This window comes from Teleopsis dalmanni, chromosome 2 (assembly GCF_002237135.1).
Source record: "Teleopsis dalmanni isolate 2A chromosome 2, ASM223713v2, whole genome shotgun sequence".
In the NCBI taxonomy this organism is placed as follows: Eukaryota; Metazoa; Arthropoda; class Insecta; order Diptera; family Diopsidae; genus Teleopsis; species Teleopsis dalmanni.
Genome location: NC_051847.1, coordinates 64,354,354 through 64,371,532, shown reverse-complemented (window position 1 = coordinate 64,371,532; position 17,179 = coordinate 64,354,354). Strand labels below are relative to the sequence as shown.

The window sequence follows — 17,179 nt, the reverse complement described above, 5'->3', positions numbered from 1 at the left end:
AGTAGTTTAATTTCAATCAAATCATATGGTGATCAGGGGCCGCTCCCAAAAAGTATGTGTGTAAAGTTTCATTCAAAGAGTTCAAAAGCTGAGAGAGTAGTTTGAACTGAAAAGGTATATATATACTTTACTGATATATACTTTATAGTATTTGCGACGTTTCCTTTAATGCGTTACGAAAATCTGGACAAACTTTATATACCTTTTTTACACTTTTTCGTGTAAAGGGTATAAAAAGATGTTAGTAGGGGCCCCTTAGTTAGTAGTTGCTTATAGGCCTAAAAAATGTAGTTACGCCACTGGTCGCTCACAAGAGATACAAGTCCGGATTCGACTAATAAATCGCAAACATATAGTGGAAAAGATAAAATGAACCCAGAGTATTGTCAAGTAATAAAGTTATACGTGATTAAAGCTTTCAAAGGGAAGAAATTAGATCACGAAAGGTCAGGCACCGAAAAATGTGGTAAAAAGGTGGAAATCTGAAAGTAGAGCGAAAGTAAATACTGACCAGAAATTGATACTTTTGCAAGTACCTACAAAGTTTCGTAAAGACAGATCTATCCGATTACATTTATGGTGACGAAGATTATTATGACATAGGTAACAACTTTTTTTCTGTAATAGGTGGCTGACATGAGACACAAGTCCAGAATGGGTCAATAAGTCGCGAAAATATAGTTATAAAAATGAAAACGAACCCAGAGTATTATCAAATAATAGACTTATATGTGATTAAAACCTTCAAAGGGAAGAAATTAGATCACTAAAGGGCAGGCACCGAAAAAGGCGGTGTAAATGTGGAACTCTGAAAGTAGATCGTAAGTCAAAAGAACATGATTTAAAATGTCAACATAAAAGAGATCTACACCGAAGTAATGGGAAAGCGTTTTTTATAAGGAAAAAGTTTTTCCGAAGAATTTCGGGATGGTTAAGTCTTTGTACTAGTGCTGTTCATATTATTCGGATATTTTAAAAACCATAGCTATCCGATTATTCGATTAATCGAATAGCAACGAAATCTTCGTTGCTATTCGATGAAATTTAAATTTTTTGTAAATCCGGAGTCTTCGATAATCCGGATTTGTGGTTATTATTCATAGTGAATAAGAATTTGCAGTGAAGTTATAAAGTTATTAATATTTATGATTTAAATATGTTACTGATATTAATACATATCAATATGTTAGCAACTATTTCGACGGCGGTCGGTTTGACGGTGCATAAAGCATTTTGTATCTACAAAAAAAAAATTAAAATAAAAATAAATAAATAATGTATCATATTTTTATAAAATTTGATTGCCAATTTGTGACAATTTTATTTTGGATTGCAATTTAAGAATAAATTATTTTATCGATTAGTAAAATATAATTTTAGTTACCATTAAATCAAATAGTTCTGTCTTGGAATTCTCATAAATTTTTATAAACTGTGCTTTAACTATAATATTTAGATATTTAGATATTTTTAGTCAGATACTCATTTTTATTTTCAGGATTAGTTTTAATTTCTCAAATATCTATTACAGGTTATATTCAATTTCCACCATTTCGATCAATTTTCAGGGTCCGATAATGAAATCACTTCGCACTTATACTATAATGGTTATTTCTTCGAAATTTTATAAATTTTCATAAACCGTGTTTCCACTATCATTTTTAGATATTTTTAGTGTGGATCAGATATCCATTTTTATTTTCAGGATTAGTTTAATTTCTCAAGTATCTATTACAGCTTGCATATAATTTCTGCCATTTCGATCAATTTTCAGGGTCCGATAATTATATTATTTCTCAATTATTTTATATTATCTTGGAATTCTTATAAATTTTTATTAAACGTGTTTTGACTGTGTTCCTTATAATGTTTGTATATATGTATATGTATAAAATATTTACTTAATTTTTCGTATATAAAATATGTAATTGGTTTTGTTTTAAAAATTATTTACAGTGTATAAACTTGTGCTTAACATAGTTTTTTGAAAAAAAAAAAAAAAAAATCAACCATTTTTTTTTGTCGTCTGTGATTAAGTGGTCCGCACGATCAAGATATTTACGATATTCAAAAAAACTCCCATACAAATATGTATGTGGATACTTTACATATTGCACCATTTTGTAATTTCAGTGGGTGTGTCTACTAAAAATACAAAACGAACAAAGTGAAAAACAGCATCTCAGTTCTATTTCCAGTTCATTGGCTACACTTTAAGCGCAAATTGTAAATTGATTCGTTCTTCGCTTCTACACTCAACGCACACAATCACACACACAAAAACAAAACACAACACAGCAGAGCACAACACAGCTTAGTAATGGATAAGAAAAACAACAATAAAACACAAGAAAACCTGTTGCCGCAGCAAAAGTAGAATATTAGTGGCCATTAAGCAACAACAAAAACGCATAGTTAAGCTTGAAAAACATGAGAAGCAAAATTAAGGCGATATCTGGCATGCTCATATATTCAAATATTCATATACGAAGGCACGAAGTTATTAGGTGTGATATTAAGAGCGTCGCGTTGTATCGGAAAGATAATTGACCAATAATATACTGTAGTCAATGTGACAGCTTCCACACAGCTTATGATGTGGAGCTTACAGTGTACAGTATATGAACAAAACGTTGGAGTATGTGGAAAAATATCTTTTAACAAGTGCATCTATCATAAAAACTTGAAAACGAAGTGAAATTAATTTTAATCAACTGCACAACCTAGGAAATTTATTACTGTTGTTTTGTTGTTGTTGTCTCCGTTATGGCTGCTGTTTTGTTGTTGTACTGTTCCACTATTTCAATAGGTAAAATAGACCCAATTCCCACAGAATTTTAATGACAACATTAAACTAAGAAAAAATTCATTTCGCGCATGAACTCAATTTTGTTTATATACAAATTATATCTTATTTACGTGTACTTCTTCGGCTTGTGCATCTTTGTTTATATAGTATATATACGTATATATATGGTATATTGTACATTATACCTACATATATGTGTATTCGAGTGCTTTTAATATATCGTTCTTTGTATTCTTGTCTAAGTTGACAAATTCGTGAAAAACAGGTTAGCAGTACTTGATGCGATTATCTTCTTTGAATGATTCAAAAAACAAAAAAACAAACAAAAAAGAATTCTTCAAAACAATGAGATTTACAGAATGATTCTTATTATATAAAATTTGATCATGGATTAGATGCAATACCATAAATCCACAATTAATCATGATGACTTTCATGTAATAATAATAAAAAGTGAATCCACTTTTTTTTGAAAAAAAATTTATTTTTCATTAAAAATTCAATAAATATATAAATATTTTGTTTTTAAATAAACACAAAAGTAAATTTGGTAGTGTGATCTCTTTCATCATAATAATTATTTAATATAGTCAATTAGGTGTATTACTAAAGTCTCTTACTAAAGTCTCTTGTTTAAATCTTTTGCTAAAGGCTTTTGCTAAAGTCTCTTGCTAAAGTCTCTTGCTAAAGTCTCTTGCTAAAGTCTCTTGCTAAAGTCTCTAGCTAAAGTCTCTAGCTAAAGTCTTTGGCTAAAGTTTCTTGTTAAAGTCTATTGCTAAAAACTCCAGCTAAAGTCTTTAGCTAAAGTCTCTAGCTAAAGTCTTTTGCTAAAGTCTCCTGCTAAAGTTTTTTGCTAAAATCTCTTGCTAAACTCTCTAGTTAAATTCTTTCGATAAAGCCTTTAGTTAAAATGTCTTGCTGAGATCACTGTTGCAATCCGTCAAATATTATGTTTTTACAATTAACAACAAAATTAAAGCAATTTTAACAATATAGGAAATTTTGAAATTATTTTTTACAACAAAATTAATTTTAGTTAAAAACTATGCCCTTATAAGCATAAACTTTTTAGCTAAATAATTAAACATGCTTTTTATTTTACTTTATCTTAAAAGTTATTGTATATATTTAAAATATTTATATACAACAATTTTTGCATATTTTTAACATATCTATTTTCCACAATTTTTCCATCAGAAAAAAGAAAAACTGAGTTCATTTTTATCAAAAATTAGGACTAACGTACCTTCTGCTCAAAAAGTACGGATTTTGTAAATAAAAGTCGGATTTTGTAAATAAAACACACAAATTTAAATTTTATTCCAAAATATTTTATCTCCTTCAAAATATACTTCTTCTGAAGCGATACACATATGCCAACGCTTAACCCAATCTTTCATACACTTTTCGTAGGCCCGTGAAGGTATGGCTTTTAGTTCCTTTAGCGAATTCTCTTTTACCGATTCACTCGACTCAAAGCGCTTACCACGAAGGGGCAATTTGAGTTTCGGGAGCAGGAAAAGGTCGCACAGATCCAGATCTGGCAAATATGGTGCCTGAGCGATGACAGTGATCAAAAAATCGCGTACAACAAGAATTTTCCATAGTAAAAATCACTAAATCCACTTAAGGTAGTTTCACATTAACAGCTGCTGTAAACAAACTAATTGACAGATGGCGCTCAAATTTGTACCATATATCAAGAAAAGGTGTACCAACACAACAAAAAAAAATTTTTGAAAAAGGTCTATTACTTAAGGATTAGTTAACAAACAACAAAATCCGGATACTATTTGAGCAGAAGGTATATGTATATCGTAAATATATTAAACTCTGTCCCATTACATTTCTATTATAACTAATATGGCTTACATTATTTCAAGAGTAGCACATAGATACTATAACCAGAACTTTGCTCCTGATGCTATAGCGAAAATGTGCCTCCATTCTGCTCTGTTACTGTCCGGCATATGCGCAGCGCCACCTTATCACTTAAGGGACTTTCTTGTTTGAGGATCTTGACGAACTGGAAGATTTTCCTCTGAATAGTATTAAAAGCTTCGCCAAAGATTTTAAGTGCTTCTAACTCTTGTGTTAAAACCCAATATAGGTCTAAGTGGTGCCTTTGGAATCGCCGGTATAACACCCACTGTGATCCACTGTACAAGTGTTTCACTAAAATAGGACAATGACTTATATAGATGATCTTTTACAAGTATAGTTTGAAGCCTATCATATATATTGCATTTGATTTAACAGCACGCAATTCTGAATTAGTGTGAGCATCCATTGAATTCAATACAGTCAAACTTCCATAACTCGAATTTTTTACAACTCGAACCAAAAACAGTGGAACAAGGTTTTAGAGAACAAATTACATATAATTTTGCTTCCATAACTCGAACTTCTATAACTCGAATTTCTCTGTAACTCAAACAAAAATTTTGTTCCGTACCGATAAGATCATGGGAAAGTGCATTCTATAAGTCTATATTAAAACAAAAAATATATTCTATATATTTTTGTTTTAAGTATAAATGCGTTTTGCTGTTAGGGGAGATCCCTTTTTCCGAACCAAATGTTTAATTTTTTCGTTCTTACGTTTCTTCTTGTGCAAGTGCCAGTCGCTGGCAGCGTGGTTTAAAGTAAATAAAATAACTTCCAATGATATATTGAGCTTGACAATGAAACTTGTACATCAAGGTTTCCTATAGATGACGATAATTTTGATTGTTATAGGTCTGAATAAGTGGATCCGATTCCAAGCCGAACGGAAAGTAATGATGAGGGTTCGGAGGAAGAAATTGTTTATATTATTAGCCTTCCAAGAATGAAATAGAATACTCATTCAAAATTTTGAATTTTTATTTATAAACGAATGATGGAGTATTGTCATTATAATGGAGTATGATGATCACTATAAGGCTTGGAATAAATTGGAATATTTTTTTACTAAAAATAAAAAAAATATTAAAATCGCAAATACTAATTTCTAAATTTTTTACTTCACTATAACTTCTGTGCTATATTTGATTTTAAATAAATAAATAAAAATCTTAAAATATAATTCTAGTTTCTTTCAAAAATAAAAAAAATTAAAAAAATTCTCTAACTCGAATCACGCTTAAACGAATAGAAGTATCTGATATAATAGTTCATCCGAATGTAGGTACAATCCTTTTGGATAGTTTCTTTTATTGCCAAATGTTAGTTTCCAAAAAAATAAAAGACGTATGATGTCAAATCAGAACAATACCGGAAGTAGTTGATGTCAGTATAAGCAGATTGAGGAAAGCGCGAGCTTTCCTTCCTTATTTGTCTTAACATATGTCAGTTCCCTCTCTAATTTCACTTTCATAGAGCATACCATCGAAATTTGATATCTGGATCACCCACTGTGGTTGACTTACCAATACATGTAGTTAAAAAATTCGAATGAGATTCCAGCTGAATCAATGCTATGAGATTTCAGATTTTATTAAAGCTATGTATGTGTATAAGGTTTTTATATAACTAAATAATAATAACTCAAAAATCATTACAGAAATTCTGACAAAGCACTGTTCGTTGAATTATAATTTTATAAAACTGAGAAATCTAATCTAATGAAATTGTAGGTTTGTAGAGAAACAATTAAGACATTAAAGCAAGTTCTCGGAGTTTGCCTGGTACTAATACCAGGCCCTTGGTTTGTTTTCAATGAATGCATTCACAATTATCTTAAAATACTATATGTTATGTCAGAAGTAGAAAAAATAAGTGAAAAGACATTAACATAGGCGAAGTCGTCATAATAATCTGTAAGCCATCTGTCTATTAGATGACACGAATGAAACTAGAAGACTGAAGCACTACCATATATTTATATGGTTTTTATGAATTTATATAATAGTTTTTCAAACTACAACAACTAAACTACTGTGAATAATCAATGTATTTTAGGTTAAGCCCAAATATTGGATTGTAGATTATGGATTCTGTATTTTTACAAGAATATCTCTTCTTTGATTGTAAATATATACCGTTTTGTTTATAATTTGTAGTTTAGTATAATTAAAAAAAATATTTTAAAAATAACTATTTGGACATTGGTTGTTATAAATTACAAACTGCAGTATTCGATTCACATAAGGGTATCACTCAACTAATGTAGTCAAGGAGTTAGTGCTTATAACGTCGCAATTCTAGATAAAAGAAATAATAAAATTACTAATAATAGCAGTAGTCCCGGAAGTTGCAAAATTTGTGAGAAAAATAAAATAATAATTTCACTTCAAAGAAATGGAGAATAAAAATATGTTCCAAATATTAATAAAAATCTATAGAACATATCTTATAAGTATCTTCATAGTTCAGATATAAAATCAGCGATTCAATAATTAGCAATTTAAAACCATAAGTTTCATTATAAGATTGCTCTATTTATTATATATAATATAATAAATTACGAGGGCTGCTATATATATTTCTGGCCTAGGCAACACTATATGTTGCCAGGTGCAATCTGACATTTCTATTGGAAAGGTTGACATTTTTTAGCATAACATCACTTAGTACGTGTTGTCATTTAATTGTGAGATGTTTTATTTACAGATTTAAAAAATTCATCTCGGTCAAAATATGGAATTAACACGTGAACATTTTCGTGCGATCATTTTTCACAACTTCTGACTTGGATTATCTCGACAAGAGTGCATTGATGAATTTAAATCTTTGTATGGCGATGAAGCACCATCTTATAGCACTGTGAAAAACTGGTTTAATGAATTCAATCGTGGCCGACGCTCGCTCAACGACGAATTCCGTGAAGGTCGTCTAAAATGACCGTTGTGACAGAGAACATTGATGCTGTGCGTGAACTGATAATGCAAGATCGTGAAATAGAGGTATCCTTGGGCATTTCTCTCACCAGCATACATTCGATATTGCATGAACACTTGGCCGTAAAAAAGGTTTGGTCTCGTTGGATCCCGCATAATTTGACAATCGCTCAAAAGAAAGGCTCGTGTCGATTGGTGCAAAGAAATGTTAAAAAAATACGATTGCGGTGCTTCAAAATACGTTTATAAGATCGTCACAGGTGACGAATCATGGATCTATGCGTATGAGCCGGAAACAAAACAACAATCCACCGTGTGGGTCTTCGAAGACGAGCCAAACCAACGAAAGTTGTTCGTGGAAGAAGCACTTCCAAGCGAATGGTCGCCTGTCTCTACGGCAAAACTGGTCATGTGGCGACTGTTCGACTTGAGCAACGAAGGACGATCACTTCTGAGTGGTACACCACAATTTGTTTGCCTGAAATCTTCGAAAAAATTCGAAAAGACGAATCAATGTTCACCATGACAACGCGAGCTCTCACACATCGGCTCAAACCAACGCCTTTTTGTTCGGCCAAAACGTCGAACTGATGGATAATCCGCCGTACAGCCCTGACTTGGCACCCAAGGCCCTATCTAATAATATTAACAAAAATTGTTCATATTATGTGTATCTTTTCAATATTTTTCAAAATCTGAATTAATTGATATAACATATAGTCATATAATGAGATACTAGTAATAAAGTGATCACATATCCCTTAATTGTTTTGTATTGGTGTTGCATTATATAGACAACTAATTGGATTAACTAGTTGATTCAATTGCATGTATTCAAAAATAATATATCAGAGAATGTAGAAAAACGAATTTTTTGCATACGAACTATTTAATTATATAATTAATCTTATTATATAATCAATGTTATCAGTCAACTTCTGATTTAATATAGATTTACTGTCTATGCTCTGCATTTGATAATATTCTACAGAAAACTGTGAGTTGTTAGTAGCTTATAAGTAAAACATCTTAAACCCATCCACTTAGATATTATAAAAATAAAACTACAAAAGGAGGTAAAATTTTTGGGTATAATCTTTGACCAAAAATTACTATGGAAAAAAGATGACGGGTCTTAGGGCCAACAGTGACTCCCCCACTAGTGAGCTGGTGTATATAGACTATGCAATAGATACTGGGAAGCATTGGGAAGAAATGTCACCAGCAGAAATATATGCGATAGAGAGATGCGCCAGTTTTAACCTTGAACGTAACTACCGGAACCATAAAATTGCAATACTGACTGACAGCCAGGTTGCTATAATGGCACTCGTATCGTATCAGTTAATATCCAAACTGGTATGGGAGTGCTCTGATAAGCTAAACTTACTCGGTTGGAACGATTAAGGTGCACTTGATATGGATTCCGAGGCATGCTGGTGTCCAAGACAATAAAATGGCAGACAAATTTGCAAAAAGAGACGCGGTTTTAATAATGATAGGTCCAAAACCTTTCTTTGATCTAGGCAAAGGAAATTGATCGATTCTTATGAACGGCACAGAGACAAAATAAAGAGAACTCTATTGGGAAAGCTTACTATCAGAATTCAATATACTTTTAGAGCCTTATAACCTAAAACTCTATAACAATCAAAGTCACTGTAGATTGAATAACTTAACGATGTTAGGCATTCAATCCAACTCAGGCTGCTCATACTGCAGAGAAGAGAAAGAGAGAAACTGTATACCATGTGTGCTTGCAAAGTGCTTGGCACTGCTGATGCACAAGCGGAAAAAACACATAGGAGGGTATTTCATGGAACAAGACTAGGAAATATATGCTCTATCTTTCATTAAGGAAATCGGACTTGGAAAAACACTCTAATCCAACTAAGTGACACAATAGATATATTAGTTCGTAATGAACTAACGTTTTTCATAACAATAGTAGCGTATTCTGACAAAAAGATTGTACAGGGGCTATAACGATGAAGTTGAAATAGAATCCATTAATCGCTTTTCAAGTCTTTGTTTTGGACTACAGGCAAACTGACTTTACAGTCTTGGACCACAGTGTTGGGCCATTATATGGAAGATCGAATGATTGATGAAAGACATAACAACGATTAGTGGACACACTGGGCACACGTCCTCTCAACCTATCCTAACATGTTGATAATTCTATGTGCTGATTAGAGATATATAATTACACTAATAACGATTTATTTTCTCAAAATATTGTCGTAAGTAAAATATGTAAACACTCTTTTACTGCCTTTTATAAATAGGCTGTCAGCCTGAGTCAATAATAACTGGCGTAAACTATACTAGAACATCAAAAACTCAAAAACGAGATGCTTGACTAGAACAAAGTTTGTGGTTTGAGAAAATATAGATGCCTCATGATATTGATTATCTTGAAAAGAGATAAATCATTAATTGCGAATATTGTGAATAAGTGCGTTTCAAAAAAAAAAAAACCCAAAAATAAATACCGCACGTGAAGAGAACAGATAATAATGCACCGTGTTATAGGTCTGTAATACAATCGTCAAATATGATGAACATACTCTTCCACCGGCGTATTATGTACTATGTGTCTGATCTTCTAGTGCCTACTAATATATTTACAATGTAAAGATTAAAGTTATTATTTTATTGGAATTAATTTATTATTTTTAATATTTTTATTTTTATCCATATATTTTTTACCGCTACTTATGATTTTAGATGTGTGCTTAGTGCAATTTTTAGCATCAAATCAATAAATTATTTTTTTTCCCGATTCCATATAAAACTATCAAGTTTTATACCATTGTATAATGGTATACAATGGTCATACAGTGTCAAATTTGTACCATTCAACCAGCTATACCTATTGCTTTACCCTGATAATTTCTTCTATATAAGCACACTTTAAACTTAAGTACTAGAAAATCTTTTCATTTTATTTAAATTTGGAAGTGTGGAGTTAAAAACATTCTTAAGCTTATTGAACTTAATCTGTTGGTGTCTTCTGCCTTCTTTTCAAAACTATATAATTGTCAATATTTTAACGTTTACTTTATGACAAATACTATGTAGTTTAAAGATATTGTTTCTCTCTTAGTATTTTATATGCTATAGATTCAACTTCGTTTGTCATTAACTCGTTTGTTCTATGAATACATATACAAAGTAAGAATAGTACGAATGAATTTAATTAAACTTTATATATGATATATTTCCTATATCTCTGGAACTAAAGTAGGTCTAAGAAACCGAACAATACATTTTTTTTTTCTGTAAACAGATAATGATCTGAGTTTGGTATCCAGAAGTACACTTCTTTTGTTAAGTTTAATAACTTACTCGTAATTGTCTAAATTCATTTATCTAAAGAGTAATCAAGAGCTACCAGCGGTTGCTAATAAACCCGTGTACTAACGTCTTATTAGACCGCTGTGATAATACATCCTAACAGTCATCTCTCAGAAAGATGAAAATGATAAGATAATGCTTATACTGTATTGGATTGTTATGAATTAAATTATTTTGTTTTTGTTTTGAAAATGTAGTGATCTTTCTAGAGACACAATAGCAACAACTTAAAAATCACTTAGACATTATAAATTAGTAGATAGCTCTGACTATGGACATGATATCAAACATTAAATTTATACCTAAAAATCATTATAACTAAGTTTCATTTAAATGTGAGTAAAGTTCTCTAAAATGGTGGAAAGATTAAAATTGACTTTTGTACACAACAAATTGCGAGTTTTTAACGTATTGTTCTAAAAGATCGAAACTTATAATGGAATATATAGCAAGTTTCCCAGATAGTAAAATCTTAGGCTTATATATAAAATTCATTCTTGTTTAAGTCATAATGACAGATGACCACCAATCGCGCAATATATAGCAAGTCATCCTGATAGCTTAATCTTAAGCTTGTATATAAAAGTTATTTATGTTTAAGTCATTCCGACATATCGAAAATAATGATGAAAACTGTAAAAAGTCTCCTAAAAAGCTTAATGTTAAGCTTATATTTATAATATCCGAGCTGAAGGCCCTGGCAGCTAGCGCTCGTTTTTCTGGTCTTAGTTATAAGATTTTATATTTTGTAATTAATTATAATAAATTAATAAATAAATAAAGCTTATATATAAAAGTCATGCTAGTTTAAGTCATTCCAACAAATCGAAAATAATGATGGAATCTATAGCAAGTCTTCTTGAAAGCTTAATCTTAAGCTTATATATAAAAGTCATTCTAGTTTAAGTCATTCCAACAGATCGAAAATAATGATGGAATCTATAGCAAGTCTCCTTGAAAGCTTAATCTTAACATACATCTTAATAAATAAAATAAAAAAATTGTAAAAAAAACTTATATAAAACGTAAATAGTTGCATATATGTAAAAGCATTTTATATACGTAAGATAAACATTTTTTCACAATTACATTTTCATTCATTATGGTTATTATCTTAAAGATATGTATCTACGCTTGAGTTAGGTATAATTAAACAAAATAAAAAAAAACTGAAAAGCAGAAAAAACACTAGAAAACTTAAAAGTAAAAAAATAAGCATGGGAAAAATGTAAATATTACTTGTAATTTGTTAGTAGATGATGTGGATGTTCGTGATCATATGAGGGTTCCATTTTACGACGACGTTGTTGCGGCGGCGGTAGCAGCAGCAAGTTTCGATCCAAGTTTCAACAGGGCTAAAAACATTTTGTTTAATGTAGCATTATTCCGTTAGATTTCCCTCGCTGCTTGGAAGTGGTCTACAACGCCGCAGCGTACACTTTAATTTATTTCTAACAATTTATATATATGTAGTATGTGTATGTATGTATGTATGTAAAAGGTGAACATATGTATATCTGTAGCTATATATACATATCTCTGCACTTGTATATATGCTGAAAATACATCTTTTTTATGTTTCTTTGCGTCTTGATTCGCTTTAAAACTTTATAAAATATGCAAAATATCGCAATATTTAATTTTGAAACTTAATTTATGCAATTTTTCATTCAGCACTCTAGACTTTTTGTATATATATTCATTTATTATAGAAACGCATATATAAAATATGAATTTTCAACAACAAGAACTATGCACTTAACACTTGTTAATTAAATCTTTTTATTGAATAAATATTAATGTAGGAATTTTTTACAAAAATTTATTATTATTTATTTATTCTTCGTTATTTCAAAATATTATTTTAATATTAATTTCAAAACACTTTAGACAAGAAAAACGCAAAAAAAAACAAAATAACACTAACACTGTTAAAAAATAGTTGTATTAAGATTTCTGTAGCGCTTTTTGGGTAACAGAATTAAAATTTTATCACACTGAGAAAAACCAAAAACAAAAAAAAAACTTTAAAAAAAAATAATGCAAAATAAAAAGGTCATTTGCAGTCACAACAAGTGTAGAGAAACACGTTAACGTTCACGAAAAGTCTTGTGAAGACTAATACTAGCTTGTCGTCTATGTAGTGCTTGGCATCAAGGGCTAACAATTTACTGCTCGCGCAGCGTTTCGAAATGCCAAGTCGCGCTCTGGGAACTAACTTCAAACTAACTAAAATCAACTTAACTATATTTCCGCAGCAAACAGAGCACGAGCGACGGCACTACTAAGCTGATATTAGACGTAGGTACAGTTTAAGGCTTAAACGAAGACTAAATCTTAGGCCAGAGTATGAATGTTTTATTACCAATAACATGAACATGTACAACTCTTTCTCTCATGTTCTCGTCGTATTCTCGCAAACTCAGGTCAGACTGTGAAGAATTGTACGCTGTCTTTTGAACCCCTGCCCAGTTGACTGTGACGGGAGTACGTACGGCATATGACGACTTTAATAGTACAAGTGTGTATAAATTATACTAAATAACAAAAAAAAAACACCTTCCACAAAAACAAAAACAAAAAAGAATATATAAAAATAAATATAATTTAAATTAATGAATTCATTAAATTACGGAGATTCACAAATTTTCAAAGCCGCTAATCTGTAATGCTCGCTCGTGTATCTGTGTTGATCCGTTTGGATAAATTGGATAAGAGAGCCGCTTTGGTGATTTTTAATTGGTGGAGCTGTTGGCTTTATACCTGCTTTTAAGATTGTGTTTATTCATATATAATGCTTAAATGATTCGCTTGTATTGGATATTTTTAATAATATGTAAATTTTTTAAAATATTCATAGTTTGGGTCAGAATTAATTTTTTTTTATACTAATTGATGAAGTGTATGTGAGTGATGAGAGCAGTATAAGCTACTTCGAAAATTTTAATATAAAGAAAGAAATTATTGTAATAATGTTGTATACATTAAAAAAGTTTTACAAAAAATTATTATTATTTATTTAATTTAATTTAAACTAATTTTATTTATTAATTTATAATTTCCTTTTAAATCAAATATACGATATTTGTTATAATTAATGGTAGTTTGAACTTTTTTGCTATTTACTGATTCATTCACCATAACTCCATCTTATTTCCTAAATTCTGTAAGATTCAAATTTTACTGACCTATTTTTTAGAACTACTCAGAGTTCACATTATCTTTCTATTTACTGATCTTTTAATAGTTTGCATTATCTTTCTATTTACTGATCTTTTTCATGTACCATAAACCCCCATCAAATTTATGGAATTCCATTAGATTCAAATTTTACTGACCTATTTTTTATCACTACTTGTAGTTTGAATTATCTTTCTATTTACCAATCTCTTAAATAATCTATAATTCACCACAATTTTAGCTCGTTCACCACAAACCCTATCATATTTATTGAATTTCGTTAGATACAAATTTTACTGACCTATTTTTTATCACTACTTGTAGTTTGTATTCTCTTTCTATTTACTGATCCCTTTATTAATCTATAGTTCTTATTTAGCTCATTTGACATAAACCCCACCAAATTTATAAAATTTTGTAAGATTTAAATTTTACTGCCCTCTTTTTCAAAATTTCATAAACATTTATTTGAGCTTATTTTAATATATCTAAATTGAATTATAAAATATACTCGTAAAGTCTAAATCTGCAGTGTCCTTGACTAGATCTAAAAGTTATTCTTCGTTATTTAACTTCACAGCATAGAGGTAAAGAGCGTTAGCCGCTAGACGAAAACGCGGTAAAGGACGTCCGCTTCTTTAGTAGAAGAATCAGGTGACTTATGATTTGAACGCATTCAGTACTACCAACTAGCGATAGCAAACCATCGATAGGGTTAACTGATGAATGCTACTATACGCGACAAAGACTATAGCAAGGTATCCCGTTTTTAAAATTGTGTTTAATGTTGTGTGTGTACTTATGCATCAAATTCTATATGCATATATAGAACCCCTATGAAGCATCATTGATAGATATTATAATTATTTACTATACGAGTACAACTGTTACGAATAAAAAGAAGGCATTGAAAAAATATTAGTTTTTTTAAGCCTATAAATATAAAATCGATCTAAGCTTCATTTCACTGTGAATATATATAACTAAGTACTTTAAATAAAATTTTTGAGTGGTTATTTTGACTTGCTGCCATTCAGTACGTTTACTCCTTTCTATGATATGGTAATTGGCCCTACCATGATACTTTCCCTTTGAAATTGGATAAAAAACTTAAAAATTCGGTGCAATATTATGTATAACATATTTAATTGGTATTTTGAGTTTATGTCCCTCTCAACCTTTACTCTTTCTTATGACATGGTGAATGGTCTGCTATAGTGTTTGGCTTGTATTTTATATAGTATGTTAAATGGTTATTTCTGTTGGTGTCCTTTAGAACTGTTACTCTGTTTTACATACACATACTTGCATATGTTCCACATTAAATGTGTATAATCCGATGTTTTACTATACTTTTTCATTATGTTCCTTGTTTAAGTTTTAAGTCTCCGGATATCTTTCTTCGTTACCTAAATTTTTCAGAACTTTCATTATTATTATCGTATTGTTATTTTATTGAAATATTTCCCTAATTTGTCGTTGCTGTATTTTCTTCCACTTCAATTTTTGATCCTTAAAAATATTTTCAAACTGATTTATTATTGAACTGTGTCTAATATTCTTAACGTTTTATTTGAGAATCTTTCAATATTCCTTAGAATGGGTTTTGATCGTATTTTTTTACATGGATTATTTTTTTGTCATTATATAAACAAATATTATATTTTTTTATTTAATTATCATTAGATAGAAAAAGGTGAAGAGACAAATATAAAAGAGGTATGACCTCTATCTAGTCTTAAGACCATATTTTATAATTCCATTACATTCTATATTAATATTGTTGACTTTTAGTTTTATTGGATATTATCGGTGCTGTGGTATAATGTATTATTTTCGTTTTGCCTTTACAAAAACAATATTAATGTAATAACTTATTCTCATTGAATCCTAATCCTAATCGTCTATTGAATTTAAAAATTATAAGTTATGTACATAGATTTAATAAAAGAGGTAATATATCTATATTCTATTGAAAAAGAATACATAGTATATGCAAATGTTTCTTTTTGAAATATTACCACAAATTATAAATTATAATACTATAAATCCCGGATATAGATTTTCTAGAAACAGTGTTCAGGATCACAACGAATAATAAATATAATATGAACATTATTCAAAAAAATTTTAAATCTTAAAAAATATTTTGTCTATTGAAGAAAGTTCTTTGAGTTGCAAGTGATCACTAAAAATTCCCTGAAGGAACGACAACCTAACGAAAAATTATAATTAGAAAAACAGGAATAATTTATAATTTTATAAGATTTATTAATATTATTCAGGAAATGTTATAAACAGAAGGTTTTTATGAATCTGTTCAATTAAAATGTTAAAGCCAAGAAATGACTTCAATTAAAATGACTTTCTCAATGATTTATTCTTCCTAATTTTAAGTCTCATTTCAATACTCGTAATAGGATAATGCTGCAATATACGTAAATACCTGAACTGTGCTAACTACCAGCACTTTTTCTGAATGCTACTTATAAACAAGTATAAAATTAAATATATTTGTTTTAATTTTTTTGATTTAATTGAATTTAATATGATATTATATTGCATGTACAAAGTAAATTTTCAAAAGCTAACTTGTATTTTTCTTATTTAATATTGTTATTGAATATTAATGAACTATCAGATTTATGTTATTTATTAATCAGAAGATACACTACGCTTTTTACAAGTCTTTAACTTGTAAAAGACTATTAATATCGACAAGAAACTATCTTAAAATATCTTAAGATTAGTTAGTGGTCCAGTTAAGTGAGTACAACGTACCCACTATATTGTATTGTAGAAAATTTGGTAATTTTCGTATATAAAGTGCAATTCTTAACATTGAGACTTTTCTCAGAAATTTTTTTTTAGAATTATTTTATTATTATTTTTTATTATTAGTTCTTCTTACTTTTTAATATTTATAATCCATTAGCTGGGGCTTAGGCTGTTTCTTATTTTCTTTCCTTTAGTCTTTAGGGCTATCAATTGCCATGAATGAGTGAAGTGA

At 29.7% G+C, this 17,179-nt stretch overlaps 1 protein-coding gene across 1 annotated transcript in view; it reads right to left on the bottom strand.

Annotated features, from left to right (window-relative positions):
* Positions 1-12,403, bottom strand: part of LOC119680962 (putative transcription factor SOX-15) — a 30,773-nt gene extending 18,370 nt beyond the window's left edge. The window contains exon 1 of the mRNA XM_038094006.1: positions 12,229-12,403. Coding sequence (XP_037949934.1) covers positions 12,229-12,281 — 53 coding nt within the window. The 5' untranslated portion in view covers positions 12,282-12,403. The remainder of the gene's footprint in view (positions 1-12,228) is intronic.
* Between the last annotated feature and the right edge of the window lie 4,776 nt (positions 12,404-17,179).